Raw genomic sequence first — 16,549 nt, forward strand, 5'->3', positions numbered from 1 at the left:
ACCCTTGCACCGACCCCTCAGGGCAAACTTGACCCTCTCCAGCTTAATGAACCCAGCCATGTCGTTGATCCAGGATTCCGGGCTTGGGGGCTTCGCGTCCCTCCACTGTAAAAGAATCCTGCGACGGGCTACTAGGGATGCAAAGGCCAGAATACCAGCCTCTCTCGCCTCCTACACTCCCGGCTCCGATGCTACCCCAAAAATAGCGAGCCCCCAGCCCGGTTCCACCCTGGAGACAACCACCTTACACAAGGTCCCCGCCACCCCCTTCCAGAAACACTCCAACGCCGGACATGTCCAGAATATGTGGGTGTGATTCACTGGGCTCCCCGAACACGTGCCACACCTGTCCTCTCCCCAAAGAACCGGCTCAGCCTGGTCCCAGTCATATGCGCCCTATGCAGCACCTTTAGTTGGATTAGACTAAGCCATGCGCAAGAGGAGGAGGAATTCACCTCCCCAGGGCGTCCGCCCATGTCCCCTGCTCAAACTCCTCCCCCAACTCCTCCTCCCACTTCGCTTTCAGCTCTTCCACCGAGGCCTGCTCCCCCTCCTGCATCACCTGATAAATTGCAGAGATCCTACCCTCACCGATCCACGTCCCCGAGAGCACCCTATCCTGAACCCCCCTTGGCGGCAATAGCGGAAACTCCACCACATGCCGCCTAACAAACGCCCTAATCTGCATATACCTAAAGGAATTCCCTGGGGGGAGACCCCACTTCCCCTCCAACTCCTCTAAGGTCGCAAACTTCCCGTTGAGGAAGAGGTCCCCTATCTGCCTTATACCTGCCCTGTGCCAACTCAGAAACCCTCCATCTATCCTCCCTGGTACAAACCGGGGGTTCCCCCGTATCGGGGACCAAACTGAGTCCTTCACTTCCCCCCTATGCCACCTCCACTGCCCCCAGATATTGAGGGTAGCCACCACTACTGGACTCGTAGAGTACCTTGCCGGGGGTAGCGGCAATGGGGCCGTCACCAGCGCCTCTAAGCCCGTGCCCACACAGGACGCCGCCTCCATCCTCTTCCATTTGGCTCCGATCCCCACCTACGAATCATTGCTACGAATGATCCCCACATTGAGCTTATAGCCAGGGAAGTCTCCAAGGTCCCCCAGAATCCTCATCACCTCTGGCATCCCCCCGCCAGATCTGCAATGTACAGCAATAAATCGTCCGCGTACAGCGACAGCCAGTGCTCCTCCACACCCCCCTGCACAATCCCCCTCCAGTTCCTCGATTCCCTCAGCACCATGGCCAGGAGCTCGATCCCGAACACGAACAGCAGGGGAGACAGGGGGCACCCCTGCCTCGTCCCCCGGTACAACCGAAAGTCCTCCGACCTCCTCCCATTCGTCACCACGCTCGCCACCGGAGCATTATACAATAGCCTCACCCACCTAATAAATCCCTCACCAAACCCAAACCTCCTCAAGACCTCTCACAGGTAGCTCCACTCAACCCTGTCAAAAGCTTTCTCCGCATCCATCGATGCCACTATCTCCGCCTCCCCGACCACCGGCGGCATCATTATGACGTTGAGATGCTGCCGCACATTGACATTCAGCTGCCTCCCCTTCACAAACCCGTTTGGTCCTCGTGAATGACCTGCGGGACCACATCCTCCACCCTACTGGCCAGTATCTTGGCCAGCAGCTTCGCGTCCACATTGAGGAGCGAGATCGGCCTGTAAGATCCACACTGGAGGGGGTCCTTATCCCGCTTTAAAATCAATGAAATTAATAACCTGGACATGGTCGGGGGCAAGGCCCCCCCCCTCCCTTGCCTATTCAGGGTCCTCACTAACAGCAGGCCCAACAGGTCTGAAAACTTCTTGTAAAATTCCACCAGGAATCCGTCAGGCCCCGGTGCCTTCCCTGACTGCATACTCCCAATCGCATTGATCAGTTCCTCCAACTCGACTGGCGCCCCCAGACCCTCCGCCCGCTCCTCCGCTACTCTCGGGAACTCCAGCTTGTCCAAAAAGAGGTCCATCCCACCCTCCTCCCCAGGGAGCACTGACCGGTATAACTCCTGACAGAAGGTCCTGAACACTCCGTTAATGCCCCTTGCACTCCGCACCAGACCCCCTCCTCCATCCCTAACTCCCCCCATCTCCCTCGCCTCCTCGCGCTTCCGGAGCTGGTGGGCCAGCATCCGACTTGCCTTCTCCCCATACTCATATACCGTACCTTGCGCCCTCCTCCACTGCGCCTCCACTTTCCGGGTGGTCAATATATCAAACTCCGCTTGGAGACTTCGAGGCTTCCTCAAAAGCCCTTCTTCATGGACCTCCGCGTACCTCCTGTCCACCCTTACCATTTCTTCCACCAACCTCTCCCTCTCCTTTTTCTCCCCCCTCTCCCTGTGTGCCCTAATAGAAATCAGCTCCCCACTAACCACCGCCTTCAACGCCTCCCAGACCACCCCCACCTGCACCTCACCATTGTCATTAGTTTCCAAATACCCCTCTATACACCTCCGGACCCGTCCACATACCTCCTCGTCCGACAGCAGCCCCAGCTCTAACCTCCACAGCGGGCGTTGGTCCTTCCCCTCCCCCAGCCCCAGGTCCACCCAATGCGGAGCGTGGTCTGATATGGCTATCGCCGAATACTCCGCCCCTACCACCCTCAGAATCAATGCCCTGCTGAAGACAAAAAAGTCAATCCAGGAGTAAGCCTTATGTACATGGGAGAAGAACGAGAACTCCCTACCCCCCGGCCTCATAAACCTCTAAGGGTCCACCCCTCCCATCTGGTCCATGAACCCCCTCAGCACTGTGGCTGCCGCCGGCCTCTTACCGGTCCTGGACCTAGAACGATCCAGTGCTGGGTCCAGTACTGTATTAAAATCTCCTCCCAATATCAAGCCCCTGTCTCAAGATCTGGAATCCGGCCCAGCATGCGCCGCATGAAACCTGCATCGTCCCAATTTGGGGCGCACACATTAACCAGCACCACCCGTTCCCCTTGAAGTCTACCGCTCACCATTACGTATCTGCCACAGCTACCCGCCACCACGCTCGACAGCACAAACGACAAACTCTTTCCCACCAAAATCGGCATACCCCGGTTCCTCGCATCTAACCCCAAATGGAACATTTGTCCAACCCACCCTCTTCTCAGCCTAACCTGATCCGCCACCCTAAGGTGCGTTTCCTGGAGCATAGCCACATCCGCCCCATCCCTTCAAGTGCGCAATCACCCGGGCCCGCTTGACCGGTCCATTCAGCCCCCTTACATTCCATGTGACCAGCCGAATCGGGGGGGCTATCCCCCCTCCCTCTGCGCCGGTCAGCCATAACTCTCCCTCGGCCCACCATGTGCCCGCAGTACCCACACGGTCCGTTCCCCACGGTGGCAGATCCCCCCCCCCCCCCCCCCCCCCCCCCCCGAGCACCATCTGTTCCCCTTTGGCTCTTCCAGCAGCAACCCGGTACCCCCCCTCCTCACCACCCCCCTCGCTAGGGCCCCCCTAGCTGCGTTGTCTCTCTCATCGTACTTCCGTAAGTCAGCCGACTCCTGCTGACCCCGGCTGCCCCCGCCGCCCCAACGATCCCCCGGTGTAACCTAACCACCATTCCACCCCGACCGGTACAGACCCCTCCCATTCCGCCTCTAGCGCAGGAAAAAGCCCGCGTTTCCAATTTAAACCCCGCCCCTCGACCCAAAACGCGGGAAAGAAAAAGGCGCGCATCCCAACGGGTCTACAAAACATCCCCCAGCTTTCCACCAGTGAGAAAGGAACAGAAATAAATAACAGAAAAGCCCCAGAAAAAGAAAAAACCCAACAGAGAAGTACAAGGACGAACAGAGCCTCCGGACAATGTACATCAGTCTCCAACACCCCTCAATCCTCAATTCGAGCCCAGCGTCTCTGCCTGGACAAAGGCCCAGGCCTCTTCCGGGGAGACAAAATAGTACTGGCGATCTTTATAAGTGACCCAGAGCTGTGCCGGCTGTAACAGGCAGATAGGCGCAGCAGATGTGTTCCCACACCGGGAAAAGTCTAACCAGCGCCGCTACGGGCCCTTAAAAGAGCCCAAAAGACCGAAAATAGCGGGAGCCTCCGAACGTGCGGCTTAGCTCCGCATCATCGCAACCGGAAGTCAGTGTGGGTGTTTTCTGTTCAAACGGGGATATCAGTTGTGTATACAGGAGGGGAATGAGTGAATATGCAAAGCAAAGTGTATTGTTCGAAGAGGCTATATAGAGAAGAATGCAGTGCAGGTGAAATTGTGGGGCTTGTCACCCAAAGCGGGTATAGCGCTCACCAGACATGCCTTCCTGATGTACTGCACTCTCTTACTGCAGTCTCCAAGCAGAAGGTACCACACTCCAACTACTGATGTCCTAGGCTACATCCCTCTACACCTGCTTGGTTGAAGAGACCATCCTCTTGTCCCATCCTTGGAACAGCTCACCTCACTACAGCCCCTTAGATCCCACAGGACCACCAGGTAAGAGTGAAAGACCCGAGGGGTAGTCTTCCCAGGTCTCCCCTTTCCTGTGATTACAGCAGCTTCAAAATTCTTAGTGCTGGTGAGACCTTCTAACTTTTGCTGTGGTCCTTTGACAGCATGGACATGTCTTCCCACCCATTTCTCTCCTTTTTTGTTTGAGTAACCTGGGGGTGGAATGCAAATGCCATGGGACCAGAACAGTGTCTCGGCAAAGCTCACCAATTTGTAATTATGTTCTTAACCCATAATAATAATAATCTTTATTATTGTCACAAGTAGGCTTACATTAACACTGCAATGAAGTTACTGTGAAAATCTCTTAGTCGCCACACTCTGGTGCCTGCTCAGGTACACTGAGGGAGAAATCAGCATGTCCAATTCATGTAACAAGCACATCTTTTGGGACTTGTGGGAGGAAACCGGAGCGCCCGGAGGAAACCCACACAGACATGGGGAGAACATGCAGACTCCGCACAGACAGTGACCCAAGTGGGAATCGAACCTGGGATCCTGGCGCTGGGAAGCAACAGTGCTAACCACTGTGCTATCGTGCCGCCCACCACTGTAGCCCCACCGCTGTGGCAGAGACTAAGTGCAGAAGATTCCACTCTTGGAGCCTAAAGTTTTTAGTAAGGCCCCTCTGACCATTTCTGGCATTCATATTTTTAATTTCCAATTTAATCAATTTTTCTGTGTTAGTTATAAAATAAAACTGCATAAACAGGCATTGAATACATTTTCACAACATTGTTTTGCATCACTGGCATTCATCTGCCCTTGATAAATAATGCTAACTTGTTTGCACCTGTATAGCTTAAACACATGGATAGTTAAATTGTTCCATTTTACTCGGAAAGAATTTAATAAGAAAATAAAGTTACCTGCAGCCTGAGGGAAAATGCAAAAGTTTCATCTGCTTCTGGAAAATCATCGTCCTTGACTGCAATATACACAGTTTTGTTGGTTTCTGTTGTCAGTAATTGGGCTACGGCAGATGTGCCCTCAAAATCGCCAGTATCTTCCCCTTGAAGCTAAAAAGATTTGGAATTAATACATGAGTTTGTATCATTATGTATGCTCTCAAACTCACATTTAGGAATTTTGTCAGGGATCTTTAATAGGTTAACTTCTTTGCTTCAAAAAATGATTAGGTCAATAATTGATATGAAAGTTCTACTCAACGCAACTTTAATCCTCTATTACAAACTTGCAATTATTGCTTCAAAATTTTAAGTACAAAGGGACAAATTGTAATTGTATGAGGCTTTATCAGTAACTGATTCTGCTCTAGAAAACACATTTCAACAAGCTATTTTGTGGGGAGGTGGCAGTGTTGTGGTAATGTCACTGGACTAACAATCCAAAGGTCCAGTCTAATGGACATGGGTTCGAATCCACGGCCATTGGTGGAATTTAAATTCAATTAATAAAATCTGGAATACTAGTGACCGTGACAACTATCATCGATTTTTATGAAAACCCATCTGGTTCACAAATACCCTTTTAGGGAGAGGATCCCTACAGTGCAGGAGGCCTTTTGACCCATCAAGTCTGCACTGACACTCCAAAAGAGCACGCTATCTAGGCACATTCTTCCACCCATCCCTGTAATTCTGCAACCCCAATTAAACTTTTGGACACTAAGGAACAATTTAGCATGGTCAATACTCCTAACTTGCACATCTTTGCACTGTGGGAGGAAACAGGAGCACCTGGAGGAAACTCCACACTGACAGTCACCCGAGGTTGAAATCAAACCCGGGTCCCTGGCACTGTGAGGCAACAGTGCTAACCACTGCACCACCATGCCATCAAAAATCTGCCATCCTTACGTGGTCTGGCCTACATGTGATTCCAGGCCCAAAGCAATGTGGTTGGCTTTGAAATGGCCGAACAAGCCAATCAGTTCAAAGGGCAATCAGGGATGGGCAACAAATTCTGGGCCTTGCCAATGATGCCACCATCCCATGAAAGAATAAAAGAAAACATTTTTTATTTTTTTAGTTTTAATGGAAAAGAGGTGGCGCAATCTGGAATTACTTTGCCTCCAGTTTTCCCTTTGTGAAAAAATACTTGGCCGAGCTGAACTAGTAGTCTGCATTGGTAACTAAGAAGCCAACACAACCTCTGGTTAACATAGCAAACAGTAATCACCAACTGAACAATAATCTATATAAGTCAAAATAATTACCATATTTCTGGTTTCTTCCTAACACAAGGTTTTGCAAAGAAAATGTATATGAGTCTATGTCAAGTACAGCACTATCGACTGTAAACTTGTTATCTGATCCCTCACACTGAGAACATGGCACAACAGTGCCAGAAGCAAATTACTGTTTTAAGTAAGGTCCAATGGCACTGGATAATTTATCACTTTGTGAATTTGCTCTAATAATTAAAAATATAATTCAATTCAATCTTCATAGAACTTATAAATGACAAACAATTATGCACACATTTATAAATACATATTCTCATCATTTTTGATATTTATTTTTGTCTTATTTTATGGCAGTAAATCAATAAGCATATTTCTCAAATCACAAAGCAGAGGTGATCCTCCACAAAAGGTATACGTGTGCTCTTACAACCAGGGTATTAGTAAATGTGACTAAATAACAAAGAAAAGCTTAGATCACTTGTGCCAGATGTCCATTTCATCAATGAAATAAAGTTAATGAAAAGGAAAATTGGGCAGGATACACAAAGAATGGTCGATCCGATTTCAGCCCCTGTAAAAGTTAAATGTCCCACCCAAACAGCCCACGTTTACATCATCCTGAATCTGTTTATCAAAATTTACATGAATCCACATTTAAAGCATGATTCACTTGAACCAAATGACAGATTTGTTTCAGGATCTGATGTTAGATGGCAATAGTATGTGATGTTCTGTGGTTTGGCGTGATGCTTTGCACGTGAGGGTCGCAGAGGCAGGAAACCTCACACCCGTAAAAAGTATGTGGATGATGACTTGAAATGTCACAACATTCAAGGCTCTGGGCCAAGTGCTGGAAAAGTGGGATTAGTTTAGATTTAGTAACATAGAACAGACACTGCAGAAGGGTGCACTGACCCACTTAAGCCCTCATTTCCACCCCATCTCCGTAACCCAATAACCTCTCCTAACCTTTTTGGTCACTAAGGGGAACTTATCATGGCCAATCCACCTAACCTGCACGTCTTTGGACTGTGGGAGGAAACCGGAGCACTCGGAGGAAACCCACGCAAACACGGGGAGAACGTGCAAACTCAGCACAGACAGTGACCCAGTGGGGAATTGAACCTGGGACCCTGGCGCTGTGAAGCCACAGTGCTATCCACATGTGCTACCGTGATGCCCTTGTAGTACTGTTTTGTCAGTGCCGACCCGATGGGTCGAAGGACCTCTTCTGTACTGTATGACTCTATGACTCCAACTGTCGTTCTATTGCGCTTGGCGAGGACTAAGGAGTAAAGAGTAAATATAAGTAAATTGTAGCTTAGCAACAAGAGGCCACTATCCAAAGGGAAGGGCTTTCCTTTGCTCTTAGTTTTAACTAGAAGCCAGAGCAGTTGGTGATAGTATATTGAAGGGAACATTTCTCAACACTGCCAGAAGACAGATTGGACAGAATGGGAGCTGCAAAGTACAAATTACAGTCCAGATATCCAGGGAATTAGACAGAAATTACATTTACGACACGTGAAGTTAAGAGAACTGAGACCAAAGTATTGTTCAGAAGAATTCAAGGAAGAGTATACAAAGTGTTGAGTGTAGTTCATTTTTAATTCTTCCAATTAAGGGGTAATTTAGCATGTCCAATCCACTTACGCTGCATATCTTTGGGTTGTGGGGGCGAGACCCACACAGACACAGGGAGAATGTTCAAGTCCCCACGGAGAGTGACCCAGGGCCAGGATCAAACCCGGATCCTTGGCACCATGAGACAGCAGTTCTAACCACTGCACCACCATGCCGCCCTGCTGAATTAAAGGGACAATCACAGTAAATAGATTCACAGTGGGACAGCAGATGTCAGAGGTAGATGAAACATTTGCTGTCATTTAATACAGTCCGGGAATCCAGAGTTAAAGCATTTGTGAGCAGTTTGCACAGCGGTCAAGATAGAGGGGTGCTGTAAAATACTGGACTGGATTCGCTGTTCAAAGTGGGGCAGAAGTTTTGTTTAAAAGTGTCATTTGGAAAACCCGGTTTGGATTTTAAACAGCAAACCGCGAAGGAAAAAGGTTATTGAGAGAAAAGATTTTAAAGTAGGTTTTTGGGAGTGGAGTTTGGAAACTTTCTTGTGATCATGATCTGGGGAGATTCAGAGGAGAAATCCACAGCCACTAACTTAGGTTCAAAGCGGAGGGTGTGCATTTGTACGCAGTCACCTAGTGTGCTTAACAAAGACTTTTTGTATTAATGAGACTATTGTAGTTATGAATTTGCGATCATGTGACTACGCCTTCACATTTTATAAACAAAACGTAAAAGTTACGATCTTTTGAGCCAGGGTTCCATTCTGGAATCTTACCATCCAGTTATGAGAGGCTGTTTGAGGTTAAATCCACATTTGGCATGTGGGAGTCTTTTAAGGAGCAGTTGATTGGAATGCAGGACAGGCATGTGCTGGTAAAAAGGAAGGACAGGAAAAGCAGGATTCAGGAACCATGAATGGCCAGGGAAATTGCAAATCTTGTCAAAAAGAAAAAAGATGCATACGTGAGGTACAAGCAACTAAAAACAGATGAAGCACTTGAGGAATACAAGGAAAGTAGGAAAGAGCTCATAGTCAGGAAGGCAAAAAGGGGTCACGAAATGACCTTGGCAGACAGGATTAAGGAGAATCCCAAGGCATTTTATACATATATTAGGAACAAAGGGTAGCTAAGAGTTGGTCCACTCAAGGACAAAGGAGGGAAATTATGTGTAGAACCAGAGAAAGAAGGTGGAATCCTTAATAAGTATTTTGCATTAGTATTCACAAAGGAGAGGGACACGTTGATTGGTGGTGGCTCAGAGGGATGTGTAAACACTTTAGAACATGTTGTTATTACAACGGAGGAAGTGTTAGGTGTGTTAAAAAGCATTATGGAAGACAGATCCCCAGGGCCAGATAGCATCTATCCTGGATTGCTGAGGGAGACAAGAGGTGAAATCACTGGGCCTCTAACAGAAATCTTTGTGTCCTCGTTGGCCACAGGTGAGATCCCAGAGGACTGGAGGATAGCCAATGTTGTCCTGTTTTTTAAGAAGGGTGGCAAGGATAACCCAGGTAATTATAGGCCAGTGAGCTTGACGTCAGTGATAGTGAAATTGTTGGAAAAGATTCTCAGAGATAGGATCTATGCACATTTCGAAGTGAATGGTCTTATTACCGACAGACAACATGGTTTTGTACGAGGGAAGTCATGTCTCACTAATGTTGTTCAGTTTTTTGAGGAGGTGACAAAAGTTATTGACAAGGGAAGGGCTGTGGATGTTGTCTACATGGACTTTAGTAAAGTATTTTAAGGTCCCTCATGGCAAGCTGGTGCAAAAGATTAAATCACATGGGGTCAGGTGTGAACTAGCTGAATGGATTCAGAATTGGCTTGGCCGTAGAAGACAGAGGGTAGCAATGTAAGGGTGTTTTTTTCCGAATGGAGGTCTGTAACGAGTGGTGTTCCGCAGGGATCAGTACTGGGACCTCTGCTCTTCGTAATATATATGACTTGGAAGAAAACATAGTGGGTCTGATTAGCAAGTTTGCAGATGATACTAAGATTGCAGGAGTTGCGGATAGTGATAAATACTGTCAGAGAATACAACAGGATATAGATAGGCTGCAAAATTGGGCAGAGAAATGGCAGATGGAACTTAACCCAGACAAATGCGAGGTGATGCATTTTGGTAGATCCAATGCAGGTGGAAGCTATAAAATAAATGGCCGAACCATGAGGAGCATAGAGACATAGAGAGATCTGGGCGTGGCAGCACAGGTGGAAATGGTGGTAAAGAAAGCATATAGCATGCTTGCCTTCATAGGACAGATATAGAGGATAAAAGCTCGAAAATTATGTTAGTTATAGGGAACTTTGGTTAGGCCACATTTGGAATACTGTGTCCAATTCTGATCACCTCACTACCAGAAGGACGTGGAGGCTTTAGAGAGTACAGAAAAGGTTTACCAGGATGTTGCCTGGTATGGAGGGTATTAGCTATGAGGAGAGATTGAATAAACTGGGATTGTTCTCCCTAGAGAGATGGAGGCTGAGGGGTGCCCTGATAGAAGTTTATAAAATTATTAGGGGTATAGATAGGGTGAACAGTTGGAGGATTTTCCCAGGGCGGAATTGAAAATCACAAGGGGCAGAGGTTCAAGGTGAAGGGCGACTGGTTCAGTAGAGAAGCAGGGGGAAGTTTTTATTACAGAGAGCTGGTGTTGGCGTGGAATGCACTGCCAAGTGAGGTGGTTGAGGCAGATTCATTAGCAACCTTTAAGACTTATCTGGATAGGCACATGAAGAGACGGGGTATAGAAGGATACAGATGGTCTCGATGGGACTCGTGATTGGCGCAGGCTTGGAGGGCTGAAAGGCCTGTTCCTGTGCGGTATTGTTTTTTGTTATATCAACTGGAAGCGTAACAAAAGTGGGGGCTCTTGCTGGATTTCAAAACATGGAGAGATATTGGATGCTGAATAGTAAACCTTGTTCTGGGATTTATTATTAAATGCTGGGATGTATGAATCCTTAAAAAAACGAGTAAATGGAGTACTAAGATACTGGACAAAGGAAGTGGAGTTACTGTGAGGTGCAGTGTACAGGTTAAAATCCAAAAAGGCCTGGCAAATTGCTAAAATAGAAGATGCTGGTTTACCAAAAGTAATCCAGAGTCAGTTAAATGAATTGGTAGATAAATTGGAGTTGGGTTATCTGCAGTGGTAAGGAAAGCTGGCATTATTGAAGGCACAGTGAAACATATAAAATTGCACGCGTCATCAGAAACCCACAGCGGGGGTGCACACTGACGGGATCAGTGTGCACCCCTACTGCGAGTTTCATGACAGCAAGGGTGCATTCAAAGGGAAACCCCATTGACAATGGTGCAACCAGAAGATCCCACCGTTGGCAACTGGTGAGGTGCCACTGCAGAACACAGCCCAGAAGTGAAGGCAAATCCTGCCAGAATGAACGCCCAGAAAATCCCGCCCATATAAGTAGATCAATCATTGATGGCAAATGATAAAACTTCATTTTATGAAGGAATAAATATTAATAAGGGATATTAATGTAATTGTTTCTTTGGGTTATGTTAATTAATAAGTAATTTTATAAAATGGTAATTGTTACAGTGGGAATTATTCCCAAATTACCGATTGGGGGAATAGATTTCATCCAAGGTAATGATTTGACTTGTGGAGACAGCAATGTGATGACAACTGTATTGCAACAAGCAGTTGATCATGATGACGTTAATACTTTTTGAAAACTATTGTTGGGAAAAATTAGACACTTGTTGCAAATAACAAGCAATTGAGTGAGAACCTGATTAACACAAAAATCAACTTCCACATATGAAAGAGGAGTTTGCAAGTGAAAAAAAAAGACACTCGAGAACCAGTCAGGAAAAGTGAAACATCTGACTGAAGATTTGAACTGTATGAAGAATAAACTTGAAAAAGAAAACTTGGCAGCGGTTGGTCTTCAGTTACAGAATCATAGAATTTACAGTGCAGAAGGAGGCCATTTGGCCCATCGAGTCTGCACCAGCCCTTGGAAAGAGCCCCCTACTCAAGCCCACACCTCTACCCTATTCCCGTAACCCAGTAACCCCACTCTACTTGTACACTCAGGGCAATTTAGCACGGCCAATCCACCTGACCTGCACATCTTTGGGAGGAAACCAGAGCACCCGGAGGAAACTAACGCAAAAATGGGGAGAGCGTGCAGACTGCACAGACAGTGACCCAAGCCAGGAATTGAACCTGGGACCCTGGAGCACTGAAGCAACTGTGCTAACCACAGTGCTACCGTGCTGTCGTAAAACTTGATGAACTTCCAAGCACCAGAAGTATTTATGAAGAATCATAGAAAATGACATGAACATAAAACGGAGGTTCTGGTAAATCAGAATAATTGGTTGAATGCTAAATTTAAACCCCAAAACTAACGAACTGTTAGAACTTAATTGTGAGAACAATGAGATTTTTGAATTTCAAAACAAAATAGAGAAAAAGATGATTGGTATTGAGTGTCTCAATTTGAAAGATGCTCCTGTGAACAAAAACACATGGTTGAATACTGATACAGCTAAGCAAAGAACTGATCCAAGTAATATGACTGATGTACAAATGTCAATAATGGACCAAAATAAAATAACTGAAGTTCTTAATAATAATAATCTTTACTTTCACAAGTAGGCTGACATTAACACTGTAATGAAGTTACTGTGAAAAGCCCCTAGTCGCCACATTCCAGCGCCTGTTCGGGTACACAGAGGGAGAATTCAGAATGTCCAAATTACCTGACAGCACGTCTTTCGGGACTTGTGGAGGGAAATCGGAGCACCCAGAGGAGACCCAAGCAGATACGGGCAGAACGTGCAGACTCCGCATAGACAGTGACCCAAGCCGGGAATCAAATATGTGATCCTGGCGCAGTGAAGCAACAGTGCTAACCACTGTGCTACCATGCCGCCCAACTTGCAGCATTGTAAGTTATGGATTATCAACCAGAAGTATTGAAATTACAAAGTGATCTTTCTGAATCAATGGCCAGAGACTCTGACTTAAAAATGCTTGTCAGTGGTACTACACAAGTTGCAGTGGTTGGAAGCAAGGCAAGTGAACAGTTTGCCAAAGAGCACTCTACTGAGAACTAGACTGAGAAAGTTCAGAACTAGTGCAAAAAAGTTGAAGGGTTAGAACAAACTAATCCTAAAAGAGAGGAAGTGATTGACATGGCCCAACAGAACTGAAAAGAACTCATTGGAAATGGAACTGGGAGAAACAACAAGATCACAAAAAGTTCAAAGCACAAACAAAGCAAAAATATTATTGTGAGCTGGACCCAAGAAGCATCTCAACAACATTCTTGATACAGCTAAAGAGATTTTGACATGATAATAAAATATTAATGCAAATAATGACATTTTGACTGTGTTAAATCGAAACGTAAACGTCACATGCAAATTTGAAAATGAATTTGAGAATGGAACTATGCTTGTAAGTGACAATTGCACCTAGACTTAAATGAAACATTTTTATCAGAGTTGAAAGGTGAAAATCAGAAGAAAAAGAAGCACAAGATGGAGTATGATAATGTTACCATGCATAGATTCTTTTTTTCTTTTAAAAAAAAATATATTTTATTACAAACTTGTATCAAAACAGGCTACGGTAAATAAACGGAAGCCACACTTCCCAACAATCAACTATACAGTCTGTACAGATTTTCCCCCATTTTCACTCCCCCCCCCCCCCCCCCCCCCCCCCTCCCCCCGCCGCCCCCACTCAATGGTCACCTGGGCTCGAAACGTTAGCTCTTTTCTCTCCCTACAGATGCTGCCGGACCTGCTGAGGTTTTCCAGCAGTTTCTCACAAACGGGAATTGGACCTCCACATCTGGGACCCGCCCATCACTTCTAAAGGTCAACAGGGGCTTCCCGACTCTGAAAATCTAGGACATTGTATCCTCCTTAACTTGTTTTCCCACTGATCCCATCAGCAAATTTGGCTATCCTGTATTCAGTCCTTTTATCCAAGTAATTGTAAATAGTTGAGGCCCCAACACCGGTCAGAGGGATCTGCTGGCCCTGCTGTTGTGAATGGGATTTCCTACTGAATGTGCCGTCGGTGGTCTCTGTGGCACTCCACTGATTACAGTTTGCCAAACTGAAGATAATTTATTTATCCCAACTCCCTATTTCCTGTTAGTTATCCAATCCATGCTATTGGATTAGCCCCAACACCATGCTAATGCCTTTTATATGGCTCCTGACCGAACACCTTTTGGAAATCCAAATGCACTACATCTATTACTACCCCTTAATCCACCTGGATTGCTATATCCTCAAAGAATTCTAATACATTTGTCAAATGCTACTTCCTTTTCACAAAACTATGTTGACTCTGCTTCATTATATTGTAATTTCCTTCAGTCTTTCTACTGCCTCACAATATTGACTTCTACCATTTTCCCAATGTAGTGTTCAATTAACTGGCCTAAAGTTTCTTGCTTTCATCTCCTTCCTTTCTCCAATAGCAGTGTCACATTTGTGGTTTTCCAATCCTCTGAAACTTTCCAGAATTGAGGGAATTTTGAAAGATTGCAACCGATGCCTCCAATATCTCTGTAGCTATTTCTTTCAAGACCCTACGATGTAGGCTATCAGGTCCAGGGGACCGATCAGCTTTTCATCCCATTAATTTTCCCGTTAATTTTTCTCTCGTGATCATTATTATTTTAGTTCCTTCCTCCCTCCCTTTAGCCTCTTGATTTCCTACTATTCTAGAGGTGTGCAGCTGCACATTCTTGAAACCCAGTTCCTCCTTCTAAAACAGCATATTGGATTAAGTCACTGGCCGGAATTTTTGGCCATTCACACAGGGGGGATCTTCCAGTCCTGCCAATGGCACATTCAGTAGGAAATCCCATTCACAACAGATCCCTCTGTCAGCCCATGAGGGCCACCACTGCAGCAGATTACATGGAAAATGCAGCTATCCAATCTCTCTACGCAATAACGTTTAGAGAAACTAGTAAAGTTAACTCTGCTACATTGCCATAATCATATTAAGAATGAATGATTCAGTTTTAAAATAAAAGAATGCTCTGGGAAACTATGCATTGGGATAATTTTTATATATTGCTCCAATGTTTCAAACGTAATTTAATGGCAGATCTCCTCTTCAGGTATGTATAATGCATAAAATGTCAAGTGGTAGCATAACAAGTTGTCGTACTTCAGCAGTAGGAATGCCGAGACAATCTCTGTCCCTTACCAGTAAAACTGCTGTGACGTTGGCTGGTGTTCCTGTCCTTTCAATAACCAGACGTATAACTGAGGTGCTTGTTTCATTCACCACAAACTTTGTTTGACCTGCAAACTTTACTTCTGTATTTCCAAAAGCGAGAGTGACACAAAGACCCAAAACAAGTTCAGCCACCCAGAAAACAGCAGGCATTCCTATAAAGAGAAATCAGAGAAACAATACAAGTTTAAACTGGGATCAGTGAAGCTTATATGGAAAAATGTACAAACCCAAAATTGTTTGAGTAAATATTTTCAGATTCCTAGAGAATTTATTCCAAATCATTTATAAATAACTTAGACAAATGATCTTCTCATTCTTTTTGGAATTGGTCTGCTTACTTATTATATGATCATTCCATTAGGCAAAATAATGTCAAACACCTCCTTTTCATTACAAATTGCCTCGTCCAACAGCCCGTTTCTAAACACACCACTTAATTTCTGAAACCAAATAAAAAGGAGCTCATGAATTTTTTTGTCTCCAAAGTTAAATCTCATCACTCCACTACCTCTGGGTCCTTGTGTCTTTCCGTCTCCTTTATGCCTTGAACAACCCCTCACTCCAGATCTCACACCACAATGTTTTAGTTTTTCTGAAACTGAACCACAGCTTTCATCATCCCCATGAGTAATACCAACTGTGCCGTCAACTCTGTTCAAATCCAACAACTTCTCACTCTAATTTTTTTGAATATTTATTCATCCTTGAGATGTGAACATCGTTGGTGAAATACAAAGAAAGGTACAGCACAGGACAGGCCCTTCGGCCCTCCAGGCCCGTGCCGACCATGCTCCCCAACTAAACTAAAATCTTCTGCACTTCCTGGGTCCGTATCCCTCTATTCCCATCCTATTCATATGCCCCTTAAACATCACTATCGACCCTGCTTCCACCACCTCCTCTGGCAGCAAGTTCCAGGCACCCACTGCGCTCTGTGTAAAAAACTTGCCTCGTACATCTCCTCTAAACCTTGCCCCTCGCACCTTAAACCTGTGCCCCCTAGTAATTGACCCCTCTACCCTGGGAAAAAGCCTCTGACTATCCACTCTGTCTATGCCCCTCATAATCTTGTCGAC

At 45.9% G+C, this 16,549-nt stretch overlaps 1 protein-coding gene across 8 annotated transcripts in view; it reads right to left on the bottom strand.

Moving 5' to 3' along the window:
- adgrv1 (adhesion G protein-coupled receptor V1) overlaps positions 1 to 16,549 on the bottom strand; it is an 838,553-nt gene that overhangs the window by 792,826 nt on the left and 29,178 nt on the right. For all 8 annotated transcript variants that reach the window (XR_005461637.1, XM_038805279.1, XM_038805282.1 and 5 more), the window contains exons 2-3: positions 15,441 to 15,625; positions 5,349 to 5,498 (exon numbers count right to left, since the gene is read on the bottom strand). Coding sequence is in view for 7 of the 8 variants with exons in the window: in XM_038805279.1 (XP_038661207.1) it covers positions 5,349 to 5,498; positions 15,441 to 15,625 (335 nt within the window). In the remaining variant the exon portion in view is untranslated. The remainder of the gene's footprint in view (positions 1 to 5,348; positions 5,499 to 15,440; positions 15,626 to 16,549) is intronic.

Source organism: Scyliorhinus canicula, chromosome 8 (assembly GCF_902713615.1).
Source record: "Scyliorhinus canicula chromosome 8, sScyCan1.1, whole genome shotgun sequence".
Taxonomy (NCBI): Eukaryota; Metazoa; Chordata; class Chondrichthyes; order Carcharhiniformes; family Scyliorhinidae; genus Scyliorhinus; species Scyliorhinus canicula.